At 37.1% G+C, this 17637-nt stretch overlaps 1 protein-coding gene across 1 annotated transcript; it reads left to right on the top strand.

Annotated features, from left to right (window-relative positions):
- Positions 1–941: 941 nt before the first annotated feature.
- Positions 942–14002, top strand: BACH1 (BTB and CNC homology 1, basic leucine zipper transcription factor 1). The gene is made up of 4 exons (XM_009894896.1): positions 942–1239; positions 5017–6408; positions 8110–8316; positions 13486–14002. Exons 1-4 carry the CDS (start codon positions 1000–1002, stop codon positions 13939–13941), a joined length of 2295 nt encoding a protein of 764 aa, XP_009893198.1. The 5' UTR covers positions 942–999; the 3' UTR covers positions 13942–14002.
- The last annotated feature ends 3635 nt before the right edge of the window (positions 14003–17637 follow it).

The following is a 17637-nucleotide window of genomic DNA, read 5'->3' as shown; positions in this document are numbered from 1 at the left end:
TCAGACTTGGAAATGCTGTTAAACTTTGCATGCTCTAGGAGGGCTGACTTCTCTTTAGCTATTCCCCCCCCCCCCCAAATAGTAGGAGTTCAGGAATAGCTTCAGAACAGTTATATATGAGCTTATTTCAAGGTTTTAAATGCATAACAGACAACAGTAAATGTTATATGACAATAAATACTGTTATTTCAGAACTTTGTTCTTTTACAAAAAGGATTCCATTGCCAGGTGATCTGAATCATAGTGTTCCATGAGGAAAGCAAACTTCTAACAAGCAAGACAAATCAAATAGTGGTGAGCGGGAGAGGGAGAAAAAAGCTGCAGTAGAGAATTATGGCAGGTGGAAAATAGAACTAAACTGCTTTAACAAAAAAACACCAACCTACTAGAGAAAATTAGAGTGTTTTACCAATGCCTGATTGGTTTATCAGGCAAACTATTTTTGAAAGAAGATAGAACAGAAATATTTTAGTCTACTGGGTGAATCAGTAAACAGAAGTAGCTTACATAGTATTTTGGTGAATTTTGGCTTAATGAATCTGTTTTTCATTTCTTTTTACATTTTCATAGTATTCGAGTCAGAATATACTGATAACTAAAAATGAAAAAGAATTTTCAGGTATTATGGTAAAGTTATGACTCTTAATCACTTGCTGCGGAAAATCTGTTCCTTATCACTGAAGTCACATGAAAAATTGTTCCCTTTTTTGGTCTGAGACAAAGCGATATTTTAAGATGTACATGTTAAGGTTTTGGGTACCCAAATGCTCATAAGCATGTGTTTATGTATTAACATGTATGAATTGTTGAGTATTAATCGTGGTCTTAAAAAGAATTAGAACAGGCAGTGCATGTTTAACAGTTTGCTTGTTATGTTCTAGTATCAGTAGGTTCCTGTTGGATATGACTTTCATGTGTACAACTTGTTTTTCTTCCTGCAGATTTGAAGAACAGAAGCATGCTTTCCACTGAGACTTACACTACCATTTGTGATACATAATGTCTCTAAGTGAGAAGAATAGCATGGTTTTTGCATATGAATCTTCAGTACACAGTACAAATGTACTTCTCAGCCTTGATGATCAGAGAAAGCAAGATATTCTTTGTGATGTTACTATTTTAGTGGAAGATCAGCGATTTCGGGCTCACAAAGCTGTGCTTGCAGCTTGCAGCAGTTACTTCCTTTCAAGGATTGTGGGCCAGGTGGATGCTGATCTTATCATCACTTTACCGGAAGAGGTGAGCGTCACTCCCTTCTGTATTTTACCTGCCAGTGCTTCTAATCTGTTTTGTTCAGTCCTGTTCGAACAGAGAAGTTAAGGTAAGGGGTTTAAGAACTGAAGGGAAGAAATTTCGAAGTTGTAAAGCTGCCCTTGGTTGAGGTAAAGGCTAGACAGAGTGTATGTCACAGACTAAAAACAAGTGAATGCAGTCTTGGGGAACGCATAGGGGAAATCTTTTCAATGAAGTATATATTAACTTAAAAATTGAGCACTTGTTTCAAAGCATGTAAGTTTGTCAAAAAACAGGCTTTAAATGGTAAAAAGGTATTGTAGAACTAGTCCTCCTATGTGAAAAGAGAATACTCTTGGAATAATAAATAAAGAAATTAAAGCTTAAAATGGTAATAATTAATGGTATAATTAAAATGGTATAATTAAGATTTGGTTTCATGTGTCTGAGTAATAGAACCGTGCTTATATTCCTTGCTTGCTGCTTAACTGTTAACAATTTTCTTCTGCTCAGTTCTCCATCCTTTTTATGCACTGATCATCAGCAGCTTGATTTTTTTTTTTTTTTTTTACTGTGTTTTGCTGTATTACTTTTGAGACTAGGAAAATATACTGCAATTACTTGCTTTATTTTTTACCCTTAAATACATATTCTTAATTCAGGTTGAATTCAAAGGCATTCAGTGGGAATGAGCCAGAACCTGACATCCATAGGAAAGAAAATTTATTACTACATTTCTGGAGTGTGTAAGACACTTAAAGATTCCAGTTGATATTTAGTTAAGTTATAAGAGGCATGAAGCAAGCAACTGGATTTTTATATGAAGTGCTGTGCTTGTAGATGAAAAGTGAAGAGCCTCCAAGTACTCTGATTGTGCCCAATGGTAGCAGTAATCTGAAGAGTTGGTTGTTAAATAATCAATGGCTTTCTGAGAGGTAGTTTATGGTAATTAGCTTTGAGGGTGGGAAATAACTTGCAAATTGTTGACAACTCAACTGGAATTGTTGAAGTTGGAGGAAAGGTGCGCATCGGTGAATTTTTAGTGACATTGTAGATGACATTGTAGACTTGTTCATGTACAAGACCCGAGTTGAGTGTTAACACAGAGATGATGTATTCAGAAAGCCTGTACTTCAGTAAAGTAGCTACCTCACTGGCTTTGTAACATACTGAGATAAGCACAAGAATTCTGTTACCAAAATCTTTCTGATTTTATAGAAAATAGAAAACTAAAAGGGGATCAAGTGGTCTCTTTAAAGATCTTCAGTGGTTTTTGCTATTCTCTATTGATCAATGAACTTGTTACAAAACTACGTTACAGCATAATACCACTATGTCACTTTTACTCAACCTTTTTACTGTGTCTGTGTGTTCATTTCTTCTGTTGTTGTTGTTTTTGCTAGTGGCTTAATATGTTGATAGCCTGAACGTGTCTCAGATTAAAAGAAAAGTAATGATGGGAGCTGATGTGGAAGGGAAGTTAGATGCTGGGGGACACAAGGTCATGATTTGGCGTAAAAGAGGGATATCGGTGGTGTGTAAAACTTCTGATGTTGAAGAAAGAATTTTGCTTTGGGGTGATAGAAAAGAAAATAGGATATTGGAAGAACAAGAAATGTACGTCAAAGTTGGAGAGGGGCAAAATAGCCTCTGGTGCAAAGCAACAGTGTTCCAATGAACCCGTGAAATAAACCTGAGTTAGAAGAGACCAGAGTTTGGAAAGAAAATGGAGGAACATATTAATCCTGATATTTACTACAATGTAGACTTAAGAGGAGTCTTAATACAATTTAGTATTACCGATGCAAGAACTGAGTCTACTGAAGCAACAAGCAAAAATGCTAACAGTGAATTTCATCTTTTAATCATTTGATCTGATCACTTGGTAAGAGCATTTTAAGACTCAGCAACTTGAGCTTCTCTTCTGGGAACTGCTAAATATTTTGAAATGAGTCAGTTTATGAAGCTGCAAACGCTGATCACATGGTTTGACATGTGATTTTTTTTTATTATTTTTTTATTGTTATTTTTTAACCTCTTTGGATGATTAAAGTATTTGAAGTTTAAAATGAAAGACCAGTCCACTATCTGAGATAGCAAAATATTTTTGGAATCGAAGTACATCATATATATTATATTGTGAAGGCTAACTACTGACATCTTGGTATAGGTTTTGTGTTGTTTTGCTACCAAAGCTTTTACTCTGAGTTAAACTTTCAGCCCAAATACAAATTCAATAAATGGCTACTGCAAGAGTTACTTTTCTAGGTCAGTCAGACCAAGAGGCTTTCTAGTGTTCCATCTTGTTTGAGGGTAGTCAGCTAGAAATGTGTAAGAGAAAGTGAAGAGTACAGAGTGGTTTTTTCCACTCTTGGTCCTTCCATTTTTTTAGCAATAAGTGTTTCTACCTTACATAAAACATACAGTTTTGAAATACCATTGTGTTTGTTTCATTGTTTCATGTATGAATGTCACTTGTTTGTAAACCCACTTTAATGATTTATTGACTATACTAAGTTTGAAGACTTCTTGCCAGCTTATGGATAAACTGTCTTCTACACTCCCCTTCCCCACATAATTGAGGATGAATTAATGTGGTGGTGTAATCAGTAGTCTTCCCTCCAGATCCTATTTCAAACTGTATTTTAGGAATTCTTTAGGTCATAAGAGTTTACAGACAGTTTTGCTGAACTGTCTCTGTGCAGATCTCTTAAACTTCCTTTCATGTGTTTGTGTTCTTTTGAAAAAAGCACCAAACAACCACTAAAAAGAAACAAGACAAATCCTCAACTGATTCCTAAATTAAATTGCATGTATAGTGAAGTATCTTGCTGGCAGAATTCAATATAGTTAATGCATTAATATTGCACTTTATTCAGCATAAATCCTGTTCATTTCAATAAAGGAGGAGAGAATAATGTGGGCTTGAGTTTAGGTAGTAGTAATGGACATACTGCTTTATCCTTCACTTGCAGAGAAAGGCTACAGGAAGTGTCATGTAATTTGTAATATGGTGATCTGTTTACAGCTTTCTCCCTGATTCCTTAGTAATTTTTTCATGCGTAGAAGATGATCTTGTTCAGTTTGTAATGATAAAGTTTATCTCTAGATTCCCTGTTAGGCAACTGTTCCATGGTAAAAACTGAGGTGACAGCGATGGAAATATTCAATTAAAACTACCTACTCCAGAGAGGCTTTAAACTGAGAATAATTGGTTTTGGTGTAGTTTTTGGGTACAATTATTTGTCTGGAAGGAAGAAAGAAAGGCCACCTACTGGTGGCTATAGTAATAAATAATCATGTGTGATCAAATTCCATTTTTTTTCAAACTTTTTTATGTCAATGATGCATAAGACTGAGCAAATAACAGTAAGTGGTTTTTAAAGCAACAATTAAATAGCAGGAACATTTTGATCTTATTCTAGAGCAATTAATGTACAACTTTGGTTTGAAAAATACCTTTGTAAAGTTGGGATCCAGTTACTGGTTTTCAGTGTACAGCAATATTTTTCACTTGTTAGTGTTGTCAGAACATTTTAATAAGATATTGATCACAGTGAAGAAGATAATTGCCACAAGTACAGGATAAAATTGTGTCAGAAGATTTGTTTCAGAATGAGTGTGGCCAGCTTACCTCTGTGGAGCAAATCTACTGCTTTTGTCTTGTATTCTGTCCTTCTGGTATAGTTTGCTCACAGGTAAATTTGAGTTCTATGTGTTTCTCTATTTAAACCAATTTGGGCCATACTAATATTTTTTTTCTCTTTTTTCTTTTTTTAATAGGTAACACTTAAAGGATTTAGTCCTTTGCTTCAGTTTGCATACACAGCTAAACTTACTTTAAATAAAGACAATGTGTCTGAAGTTTGCAAATGTGCTGAATTTTTGGGTGTACACAACATTGAAGAGTCTTGCTTTCAGTTTCTCAAATTCAAATTTTTGGACTTTAAATTGGACCAGCAAGAATGTCCTAGGAAGAAATGTTGTACGCGGCGTTGCCAGAAAACAAACCCCAATATTAGCAACGTGGATGATGGAGACTTAGAAATAGATGATGAAGCAGAAGAACTTTTAGAAAAAGAATATACTCAAACTCCTGACACAAAGCTCTGTAAAGATGAAGAAAATGCTAAATCAACACCTGCTCTCCAAGATAATGCCAATCAAACGTGTGATCCTGTACATTTAGAAAGGGGTAGTGTTTCCAGCTTATCTTCCCAATGCCCAAAATATAGGAAATTCCAGAAAGCTTTTGGAAATGACAAAGTTCATGCTTCAGAGTCCAATTCCAGTATAAAAGACATTCAGGTGCCACCAATTGCAACTTTTCTTGAGAAGGAAATATCTGATAATGATGGCATACAAAAAGCTCAGGAGCGTGTACCTATGCAGCTGGTCTCAAAATGTGAAGAGACTCAGGTAAAAATGGAAGAAGGGGAGGAAGGCATTGAGAGAAACGAAGAGTCAAAGAGAGATTCTGTGACTCAGAATGTGTCGTGTCCTGTGGAGAAAATGGATCTTGCCGCTTTCCCCCAAAACTCTGCTGCACCTCATGGACTCAATTCTGTGTCTTTTTTACATACTTGTGAGCAATATGGTAACTTGAACTTCAGTAGTATGCAAAGCAACACAGTCTTAGCTGAAAAAACTGTATCAGATACTGGAGTTGGGAATGACAAAATTGAAAGTCAGGATGACACACCTTCAAAGGTCGATTTGTGCACGAGAGAAGCCACTAGCATTATATCAACTGGTGATCGAAGCAGTGTGGAGAGAGAGGTAGCAGAACATCTAGCAAAAGGGTTCTGGAGTGATATTTACAGCACAGAAGCCTGTCAAATACATTTACCACCTGCAGTTCCGAAAGAGCGCTTGGAGCCAGTATATTCAGGGAAAAAATCAGAGTGTCCATGGCTGGGTATCAGGATCAGTGAAAGCCCTGAACCTTGCGCTCAACGGACTTTTACAACGTTGAATTCTGTCAACTGCCCCTTTATAAGCAACCTTAGTACTGAGGGGTGCTCCAACAGCTCTGAAATAAGCAGTGGAGAGTATGCTCAGGGACAGCAACAAGAACAGTGTCCCTATAATTATGTGATAAGTTTGGGAGAGGATTCGGAAACTGACACTGAGGGAGACAGTGAATCCTGTTCAGCAAGAGAACAAGAATGTGAGGTAAGAACATCCTGGTGTATCCTTTGCTTCCCTGTCTCTTCAGGCCCTATTCAAAAACCTAATTCTGAGTCTCTTGTTTGTCTTTTTTGGTGGCTGCTTGTTTTAAAAACCTAGGAAATGAAACTTTAACCATTCAAAGATTTATTTGGAAGATCAGTGGTAACTCAGGGAGATTCATCAAGTATTTTTTGCTAGGATATTGAAGTGGTAGATTCTTAGGTATTAGATCGCTTCAGATATTTTTCTGGAACAACTTTATCAGAAAAGGTGTGTGCCCCAAGGCATGGGAGTTCTCTTTCAGAATTTTTTTTTGGTCTGATTTAGCTAAATGTAAGAAAACACTAAACTTCTTGGAACCTTTGTTTTATAGAAACCTAAGTTTTCTTGGTTTTATTCTGAGTAGTCTGGAGAAGGTGGGAGAGAAATTATACTTCAGATTTACTGGGAAATTAAGTTTTCAAGCTGGCTTCAGTAGCTGTGTATTTAAGACTGCTTTAATAGTATCACCTTCTCTAAAACTGTGGTTATGTTTGTTCGTCCAACTGCAGAAATTATTTGGCACTTCTTTCCTTTATGTCATTGTTTTGGTAGCGTTTTAGGTAGATGCCATTCTAAGTAGTCTAATCCCAAAAGTGTTTCCTATATACATAGAATGATTTCTGTCACAGTTCTTAGAATTGTAGAATTGCAATGTGACTCTGTGTATGACGGATCATTTAATGTCATGAAAATTCAGTTGTTTTTAAAGCGCTAGTGTTCTTCTTTTCAAGATGCAGTGCCTTACCGAGACTTAAAATAAGGGGAGGCTACCATCAATATGGAAAGTTGGCAGGCAAAACGAAAGGCCAGAATTTATTAAATATGTTCCTTGTCTTTATATTACAAAGAAGTGAATGGCATTATTGCCAAGGGCAAATTTGTCACCAGTGGTAGGCAAACACAGAAAGGGTATTTCTATTTGCTTTTTAAACTAAATTCAGATATTTGGCCACAGCAAGGCAACATGTTCTGCTACTTTATATACTCAAATGTAAGGATTAAAATAAAGTATCTTTTAGTTGGATACTTCATAAAATGTGGCAGTTATTTTATAAAGGTAAAGGTTTTTTTCAGTATCAATCAGGACTTCATGATCTATGTACGTTTCGAAAGCTCCTGCTTCTGTAGCTCAGGTGTACAGACAGTAGCAGGAGCCGGGTTCTCTCCCTTCTCCAGCATTAAGAATTACAAGACAAATATTGTAACCTCTATATTTTAAGTAAATACCTGTTTCAGATGAACTTTTCCTGCAGAAAACCGTAGGCATAAAAATGTATGCAGGATACAGTTTAGGGGAAACTTCAGACTGTATCAGTGGTTTTTGACACCTGTTTTGTGTACCACCTAACCATAACTTGTTTTCCTAGAGTGTTTTACCTAATTATTTGCTGGATGATTTTATCCTACTCTGCGCTTTTGAGGATCTAGTGTATATGTGCAAAGTACTCAGTTATTTTGCCTGTGCTTGAACTCATCTAGTTGAAACCTCTGGGTTTTATCTACCTCACGCGGTGGCTACATTAACTTGCTTTTGTCTCTGAGACTTAGGAAGAAAGATGGGTTGTGTAGTAATGAATGCTTAAAATGGAAACTTGTATTGGCCTGTTGGTGTTTGTGTGGGTCAGTTTCACCTTTGATTTACAACTGTGTCTTGCATTCTAGGTAAAACTGCCATTTAATGCACAAAGGATTATCTCGCTTTCCAGAAATGACTTCCAGTCATTCCTGAAAATGCATAAATTAACTCCTGAACAATTGGACTGTATTCATGATATCCGAAGACGAAGTAAAAATAGAATTGCAGCACAGCGATGTCGTAAGAGAAAACTTGACTGCATACAAAATCTTGAATCTGAAATTGAAAAACTGGTATGTATAAATATTCATTACTGTTCACTTGAATCTTTCTCTAAACATCTTGACTGGACATCTGGCAGTAGCATGAGAGTGAGGTGGCTTACTACTTTTTCCACTCAAGCTTAGAAAACTTTATCAGTCTTAGATGATTTCTTAATGGCAGTTCTAGTTTTTCTGCGCTTTACTCTAAAGTACACACATTTTTCACTTGAATGGAAACACGTCCACAGAATGAAAAGTGCATCACATCATAATTTTTGGTGAATGGTGTTTTTGAAGCCCATCAGAATTGAACATTGAGCTTAATCATGCAGAATGATTCCCAAACCATCATCCCACTCTACTTTGTTTTCTACATATTTCTCCTTTCTTGCTTTTCGCTCTTGTTCTTCAGCTTGTGGTATTGCTCATGATCAAGTCTACAGTTATGCAATTGTTAATTGTGTAAGTATTTTTCTTGTAACACATCAACATGGGCTGGTGAACTGTTTCCTGAGTCTTGAATCTTAAAAATGACTTTTGCAGAAAAGCGGAAGATATAGTAGAAGTCAGGAAGCTGCTTGCTCTTTTAGCAGTTGTATCAGGATTGTAGCTGAGGAATTAATGCATCCTGATTTCTCTGTTAATATAATTTGTCCTTCTTAAAAGGCAATAAAAAGATAAACATGTAATTAAGAGAAATGTGGATAATCTGAAGTTCTCCTGGCAGGAAAATGATTGAGAGTGGCTTTTTTCTGGCCTTTTGTTTCTGACCTTCTCATCTCAGTTTCATAGTTGATCATACCACGTGCACTAAAGTAGTTCAGTTGTTTAGGGTTACTGTACTCTTTAATTCTTGCTCATGGAGCATTTTAGACTTTGTGTTTATGTACATGAATTTGGTATTTGCATCAGCTAGGAACACACGCAGTCGTGTTGCACCTTTTTCCCTTATGACTTCAGAGTGAAAGGAATATAAAATTAGAGCAAAGTGCCATGGGCTAGAAGCTTAATTTCCTGCAGTGGTCTGTCATCTTTTACTATGTGCACTTCTACTTCAGCATCAAAGGAGATAGACTTTGAAGGAAGGCTTGCAGTGCCATACAGCCCTGATGAGTTGACAGAGCAAGTCATTGAGTCTGCTGAATGAAGATACTCTGAGAGGGAGGAGAATCAGGTGACCATGTTAGTAACAGTTACATTATTCTGACTAAAGAGAGAAGTTGCATTTCTGACAGTTCAGCCTTTCTGCCTGTTTTTGTTGTCATATTGTCATTGCTGTTTGTTATGTAAGTTTGTCAATATTCTGTTACACTTGGGGAGAAAACAATTAGAGATTCATCTGCAAGATTAGACCTGTAGTTGACTAAGCGACGGATAATCATAGTTATAATATCCTTTCTTCTGTGGATCTGTGCTAGAACAGACTGAATGTCTGCTGTTTGACAGATATCACCGTGCAAGGTCTAGACAGTAGATGTTGAGAATTGTGAGGTGAGGTCTGAGTTATGGATCATGCTCTAAGCAGAAACATGTTCCAGTTGCTTATTGTTTTCCAACTGTGCAGGTAAGTTTCTTCAGAACTTCCTGACATTGTTTGGAGCTGTTGAGCATGTCTGACAGCAACCGATGTTTTGCACCATCAAACTTGTGTAAGTTGTGCACAAATATAGAAACTTTAAGATCTGTCTAGGCATAATTTCCAGGTGGGTGGAAGAAAGATGTCTGTAAAAACATGTTTTGTGGTACATCCAGGTTGCTTCATGCATGATGACTCCTGCCTTGTTCCTGCTGGGTCAGTCATGTGTCTCAGACCTGTTAGTCTTTTGATCTTCTCATGGTATCTTCTGTAATGTGGCCTTGAGAAAGGATAATACTGTGTATCTGTAGTTTGAAAACCCTTGACAAGTAGATATTACTCTCTATTGTAGCCTGTTAGGAAATATTATTTGGTTAAATTCCTCATTCTGGCTTCCCATATGTGCAGCATGTTGTCTTGAATTAATTTCTATTTGTCGTTGCTTACCAGACTTTTGTGTTCTCAGATTAAAAGATAGTATTTGCGGTGTGTTTCTTGGGAAAGTGCTGTATCTGGAACAGACTAACGCCCTGCATGAGCAGAGGCTAGAGGCTGGCTAGGGGAGTAGCGCTGCTGAAAAGGACCTTCGGGGTCTGGGCAGATAGCAAGCTGAGCATGGGTCAGCAGCATGTCCAGGCTGGAAAAAAGAGGCCATCAGTGCCCTGGGCTGTATTAACAGGAGCACAGCCAGTGGTTTGAGGACAGTGATTGTACTCCTATACTCAGCACATGTAAGACTGAATCTTTTGGCCAGTTTTGACACCTCCCAGTGCCAGAAGTACATTGACAAACTGTAGCAAGGTTAAGAGAAGGCCACCAGGATGGCCAGGCCTGGTGTACTCCTGTGGTGAGAGACAGAGGAAACAGGGCTTCTGCTTGGAGAAGAGATGGCTGTGGGGAGACCTAAAAGCCACCTGCCCGTATCTGTGGGGAAGTCTTCAAGATCACATAGCCATTGGGTGTGGAACATCTTTGGCTTCCCAGGGGTAGTACTTCACAGCAGGGGAACAAGAGACATTGTCATAAATTAAAATGGGAAGTTTCAACTGGATGTAAGGAAACACTTTTTTCTAGTGGAGACCAGCTGGCAGTGGAGTGGGTTACCCAGAGAGGTTGTACATGGTCTGTCCTTGGAGGTTTTCTTGACATGGCTGAGCAAAGCCCTAAGCAGCCTGATCTTACCCAGAGTTGACTTTGTTTTGAACTGGAGGTTGGACTAAAGACATCCTGAGGTACCTCCCCACCCAAGTGATTCTGTAAAATTGAAAATCCTATGTTAAGCTCCACTTATATTGAAGAAAAATGCTGTTTGGTACTGAATCTGTTATCTGTGAGAATTAAGTTTGGTCATTTCTCTTGATCTTCTGTACTAATGATGTCATTTTTGACCCCCATATAGTCTTTGCTTATTGATTTTTTTTCAGGTGAATCTGTGTTCAGTAATATTCCATATTTGAGAATACACGTGGGCTACTCAAGGAGTTGTTGCCTTGTTAGAAACAGCTCTTTCAGGCCACCTGTGTATGTTCACATTTCTTGTGTAGCTGTACACAAAGCTGTACTACAAAGCTTCAAAAATGAGGGTATTTGTGAGGGGGAGCAGAGTAAAGGACAACTGACCTCAGGAAGTACTACTGCCCTAGAGATTCTGTAGCTCAGGAGAAGGATGTGTCAGTGAGTGACATACTATAAGCTGTGATCCAAGAAATGTAATTGAGATCTTGTTATATATACACACCATAGCAGGGAGAGGAAGTGTGTGAACTAGATAGATTCTTCACCAGAAGAATTAAAGTAGCCCTCAGTTTGATGATCACAAGGACCTCAAAACTAGCTGGCATTACTTTGCAGTGTCAGTACAATGCTGCTAAAATAAACCAGTAATATCTAAATGTATTAATCTGTCAGCAACTTCAGATGGGGGAGGGGAATTTATCCTGGAATAACTATTTCTGAATGTTGAAGTCTGTGTTAAACAGCGGTCCAGATAATTTCATCAGTCCATAATGCATAGCTGAGTGCCTCTGCATACCCAAAATGTACATGAAGTGATTTCAGATTGGGAGATCTGGCAACAACTGCTCCCAGTATGCTGACAAATAGAAGTTTATTAGCAAAGCACTCTTTCTAATCATTTTAGGCAAAAAGGACTGGCAACAACTGCTGCTTTTGCAAAATGCCACTTAAAGTTAGTTGGTTCTTTTTAAAAGAAGTTGTAGAGGTTGCAGTATGAGTTTCTCCTCCAAAAGGAAATGCGAGAAGGACTGAAAAGAAATAAACTTTCTAGGGGTGAATTGACATTGTAATACGGATAACATATAGTCTCTATGATTAAAATTTATTTCTTAAAAACTATTTAAAGCTTTGTGTATCTTTAGAACTCTGCCTCTTAATTACAGAACTCAAAATGTGTGGTGTTTGGTTTTTGGTGGGTTCCCCCCCCTTTATTTTTTTTCAACTGCTTCTTTATGGTCTTGCTTATTTGCTTTCCTTCTTTGCCATTTCCTCTTTCTTTTTTTTCCTGGGTGTTGCTCGTTTCCATCATTATACTAGCCCCTCAGTTATCCATGTCCTTTCATCTTAAGCCAGTTTTATCAGAAGTCTCACAAAAATTCATGACACTGAAGTAAAACAAACAAAAAGGCACTAATTTTTGAATTGTACTTTTTTTCTGTTTAGTATTCATTAGTGAATTACCATCCCTTTTGCTGCCTTGTGTTTGGAAAATCCTTTTGCATTATGTAGCTAGATTGTAAGCTCTTCAGAGCAAGGACAGTCTTATTTCATGTCTGAGTGGTATCTGCCACTCTTAAGTGTGTTTGCTGTGTAAATAAAATGCAATCATTCTGTTGGTATTCCCTTGTTCCAATAATAGGTTACTTACATAGGGGCTCCTGTCGTCTTGTCTCATCAATTCACTAATCTGTCACTCCTCTGTCACTCTATATTCTTTAACTTCCAGTTTTCTAGTTAGTACCTTGAAACAAACAGGAGTGCTGCATTTTCAGAGAAAATATTTTGTTTACAATTTTAACATGTTTTATTTCTTTATTTTTCCTGTATCTTCTGTTTACTTTAGAAACTCTTTTTACATCTGTTGTTTGTTCTACAGTGCACTTGGCACTTAAGAATTGATTTTATTTTCATCTAGCAGAGTAGTATCAATAGTGAAAATGGGATGTCTGGTTTTCAATGTTTAACTTTTAAAACATAAATCTCTATGAAGACTGCTCTGCCTAATGTTTTGTTGACCCAGTGGTAATGGTTTAAATGCTACCCTGTAGAATTAGTGTTTCAGAAATATTTATAGTAAGTCCAGCTAGGTTTCACTTACTAAATAACTACAAATTACTGTTTTGGCTGCCAGCACGAGTTTTGAAAAAGTCATGTGTCTGAAAAAACACTTCACATAGCTGAGCTGGTGATGCTTCCAGAGAGGTTAGGATTGTCCTTTTCATAGGCATTTGATTGTGTCAGTATTTACCTTCTAATTGCCAAATTACTTTGATTTCAGCAGACCAGTTTATTTACAGTCTTGTTTGAGCTCTGCTAGCAACATAACAAACCATGGGTTTTGTGTTAAAATGCAGACTAAAAGGCTACTTTTATTTTTCTTCTTGCAGCAAAATGAGAAGGAGAACTTGCTGAAGGAAAGAAACCACATTTTGTCAACTCTGGGTGAGACAAAGCAGAATCTAACTGGACTTTGCCAGCAAGTGTGTAAGGAAGCAGCCTTGAGTCACGAGCAGATACAAATACTTGCAAAATATTCTTCCTCAGATTGTCCGCTTTCATTTTTATTCCCAGGGAGAGAACGAACAGCTCCATCTGATGGTGAGCTTGCAATACCAGCGTCTGTAGAATTAGCAGATGGTCTTTTGGGTGTTACATCTACCAATGAGCAGAGTTCTTGTTATCAGCATGTGAAAAGTGTGTGTGATGCAACATATGATCAAGAACTGAATTCAGTTTCTGTAAGAACATTAGAGAAAACTTCGCTTGTGGAACAGTGCGGACAGAGCAGTGGTATCACAGACTTCTGTCAGCAAATGACTGACAAATGCACTACAGATGAGTGAATCTATTCTCTTCCTATTGCCAGACTCTCAACATTGCAACTACAAGTGAGATTGAGCATTATTGTAAAGTACCTTCCTAAGTGAAAGAAAAGATGAAACTTTATCTTTTGAAACTACATTGACAGTTATATGGTCGTTATATTACTTGGCAAGCTTTGGGTTTGCTCTGTGTAGTTCTAGAGTGTAATTTCGATGTGTCAGCCTTGGAGCCTTTTCTGTGTGGTGATGCCAAGGAGAGTTCAGGGAAGTTGTTGAAAAGTATAAACTCTGTGCACAGATGTTTATTTGTGAGGAAGCTTTTATTCAGGCATAGAGCAGCGCGCACTCTGACTTATGCCACAGTACCTAATGCCACTCTGTATCTCAAGAAAAGCCTCCTAACAGGTGTTTATGCACAATGACTTCTATACCTAGAATTCTTACCTCTTTAAGATTACTTTTTTCCTGGTAAACAAACTTTGAGAAGCGTATATAGCTCTGTAAATGTTTATTTTGTAGATGGGTTAGGATAACATGACGGTATGAGGAGATTCAGGGAAGTGTGCTCTGAAACAGCTCATTGCTTCCTGCTGTTCCCATCCCTGTACCAGAGACAACTTTTATTGAATATATGCCTTTGTCTTAGCTCTCTAGTGTAGACACCTGAACAGCGGAGGTGCTGCAGTACACTGCTCTCGTCTCTAAATTTTGTGGGAAGAATAAGGACATACTGGGAAAGGCAGAAGTTTGGAACTGATGCAGTTATTTGACTGGAGTGCATTGGTTCCTCTGGCATCTGAATCCCATATGCTTGCTAAAATTCATTGCTGTATTGTGACCTACTGTCCTAGCACCTTCAAGCTTGCTGCTGTTTGTGATAAGTTGGAGTCAAAGCATTGTGAAAGTTTAAGGATGGATTTATTTTTTTTTAAGGTATTCAGGCACCAAATTCTTTGACTTCAGTGCCTAATTGCCTAAAGTAATCTACAAATGTATTTGTTTTCTGATCACTGGGACCAGTAAAGATCTGTTTCAGAATTTTAGTCTTCAGGATACTTTTATGGCTAAACCTGTAGTACACGTTCAATGGCTTGTGCTATAAGTATAAACCCATAGAAAGTGTAATAAGAAAATGAGCTGGAGGGATTGCCTTTATTTACTTTGTGAAGGAGAAGTTTAGCCACTAAAAATAATCCCCATTTCTTAGATTTTTATATGGCAGTAGATGCATATTGTATACCAATGATGCTTTGTTACTTAGATGTTATTCTCACATCAGAACTAAGTATTGAACCTCACCACAGAAAACTTTGGTTTTGCTGGTTTACAAAACATGAAGAATCTTGTACAAGCCAGTGGAATTCTTCATTTCCTACCTCAGAATGTATATTAGCTTTTTGTGTCTTGTGTGTGCATGTACAGTAGGCAGCAACTAAGCAAAGGACTATTGTAAATACTGCTTTGCGATTTTTATCTTGCAGTGAGGCAAAACTTGGTTTTGGCAAGGCTCTTTTTTTTTTTTTTTTCTTCCCTCCCTCTCCCCCCTTATAGGTAAGATAGCATTAATAAATATATTAAGACTATTAAGCCACTTATTTGAAACAAAAATTAAAAAATTAACAGATTTCAACAGTACTTCTCATAACCAGCACGTAATACAAGTGACTACACTACCTCACCTATGGGATTGAAAGTTGATTTAGATCTCTAGTGACATCCTTGGATTTTCATCAAATATCATTACTTTTTTTAAGGGGAAAATTTATGTCAATGGAGCATAGCTTGTATAAATCACAGTGCTTGCAGTAACTGAAATTCAGAAATAAATCCTATACGGCAGATATCATGAGAGTTCTACTGCTCTGGATGTATTTTCAGATAACTGAATTGAAATTCTTTTAAATGACTATCATTTATATATGTTGATCATGTATATGCATTACTCATGAAGCGCTCTGTTTTTTCTCCAGCGTCTGTATATGCCTGGTTAATTTAATCCTGCCTCCCTCCTGTGCTGCAACTTTGGGCAGTGTTTTGCTCCCAAGTCTCCATTTTATTTAAAAAGCAAACCAACAAGAAACAATAAAAAAAGCAAGACAGAACGCCCCAAACCTCTCTACTGTCCGTACACAATATCATTTTTAAAGCTGGTGATATTCTTAAATGACGTGGATAATGACATTAAAGCATTGTCCTAATAGTACATACCTAATAGTCTAAAATGGAATTCCTTGGGTTAAATGTTTGTTATAAAGGGATGGAGCACATGTGTAGAGAATGACTGGCTGGGACCTTAAACGTATCCAGTGACCCAAACCCCTGACATGCTTGGCTCTGGATGTTGGAAAACAAGGTCAGGGGTTACCAAGTTCAGAGGCCGGAATATCCACCAAAAAGTTGTGCTCCACTGCTGTAGTCTGGTGATCAGCCAGAGTCTGAATTCCACCCAGCAAATGGTGCAGGGCTTCCAGTGCAGAAATCATGGCTGTCACTGACATACGATAACCTTCATGTCATGTTTTTAAACGTATGATGAACTTGATGAAGTTTGAGGGTAGGTTTTTGCCTAACCAGCTGCATCTAAATAATTTTTAAAGTATTTATTTAATACAGTAGACCTACAAGTTGCATGTTGACTTCTCTAGCCTATATCATCAACTTGCAAAAGTTAAGAGTGAATGACAATTTTATGATACAGAATTCTCAGGTAAATGTTTTGGAGGTTTTTGTTTTGGGGTTGGGTTGTTGGTTGTTTTTTTCAGTAAAGAAATACTCAATTTTGAAATTGTAAAATACTTTGTTAAAGCATGTTTTAAAATACTTTGGACGGACTATCTTAAAGCCATAAGAGTATGATGGCATACAGATTGTAAAATAAACAGATAATTACAACAGTTGATTTTGTATCTTTCATAATTCAATATTTTCTAAGACTACAATAAAAACGACTATACTTTCTACAAAGGCTTTTCTTTTTTGTACAAAATCTTTTGCAGTGAAAGTCTTTACTGGTGCATTATTCACTTATGTAGTACTACTAAAACATCTCTGAAAACAGTAGCAAAGTAGTCTATATAGTTTATAAGTCCCTGAATAATACACACAGTAGCAAGTATTACTGAGTTGGAATAAATTTCCTGTAAGTTTATTTGACTTTTGTGTGTCCTGTTCTATTTGAGTGGGTTTTATTTTCTGGGGAACTTTGACTTTTTTTATTTTTTTTAATTATTTTAAGGGAGAGAAGAGGTAAATGGCTAATTAATGGGATTTTGTAGGTTTGGGTCTTGAAAAAACTTGGTGGTGATGTTTACGTGCATAGTATAGATCAGTGCATGAGACTGAGGTTTGTCATGGGGCAAGTTGTAATGATACTTCTTGAGAAGCTTAATAAACATATGTATCTTTTTTATTGTAGATCTGTTGGGTCCTGTTAAATAATCATAAGGATTGCAGAAAAAAAAAATACATTGAGAAACTGCATTTATCTTAATCTCCCTCTGTACCTGCTAAACAGTAAACTGTACTACTTGATCTAGCCTTTCAGTATTGCATTTTGCCTTGCTCAGAAAGCGTTTCATTAGGAGTCATCCTTGATTTAAAGTTTTTTTTGTAACCTGTGCATTTGATGCTTTCAAGTCTGAAATTACTCGAATCCCACCAGCAGACCCTTCATTGAAAGTTAGTACAGACTTTTTGGGGGAAAATGTTGGAAGGTGA

The sequence above is a fragment of the Charadrius vociferus genome, unplaced genomic scaffold, assembly GCF_000708025.1.
Source record: "Charadrius vociferus isolate BGI_N301 unplaced genomic scaffold, ASM70802v2 scaffold201, whole genome shotgun sequence".
NCBI classification, from domain to species: Eukaryota; Metazoa; Chordata; class Aves; order Charadriiformes; family Charadriidae; genus Charadrius; species Charadrius vociferus.
Note: the sequence above shows the minus strand (reverse complement) of the source record. Positions and strands in the feature narration are given on the sequence as shown.

Excerpts from the sequence above, each read along its gene's own strand:
- BACH1 (XM_009894896.1), top strand. The coding sequence starts at position 1,000 with ATGTCTCTAAGTGAGAAGAATAGCATGGTTTTTGCATATGAATCTTCA. Across the intron at positions 6,409-8,109 it reads CAAGAGAACAAGAATGTGAG|GTAAAACTGCCATTTAATGC; the intron begins GTAAGAACATCC and ends CTTGCATTCTAG. Across the intron at positions 8,317-13,485 it reads AATCTGAAATTGAAAAACTG|CAAAATGAGAAGGAGAACTT; the intron begins GTATGTATAAAT and ends TTCTTCTTGCAG.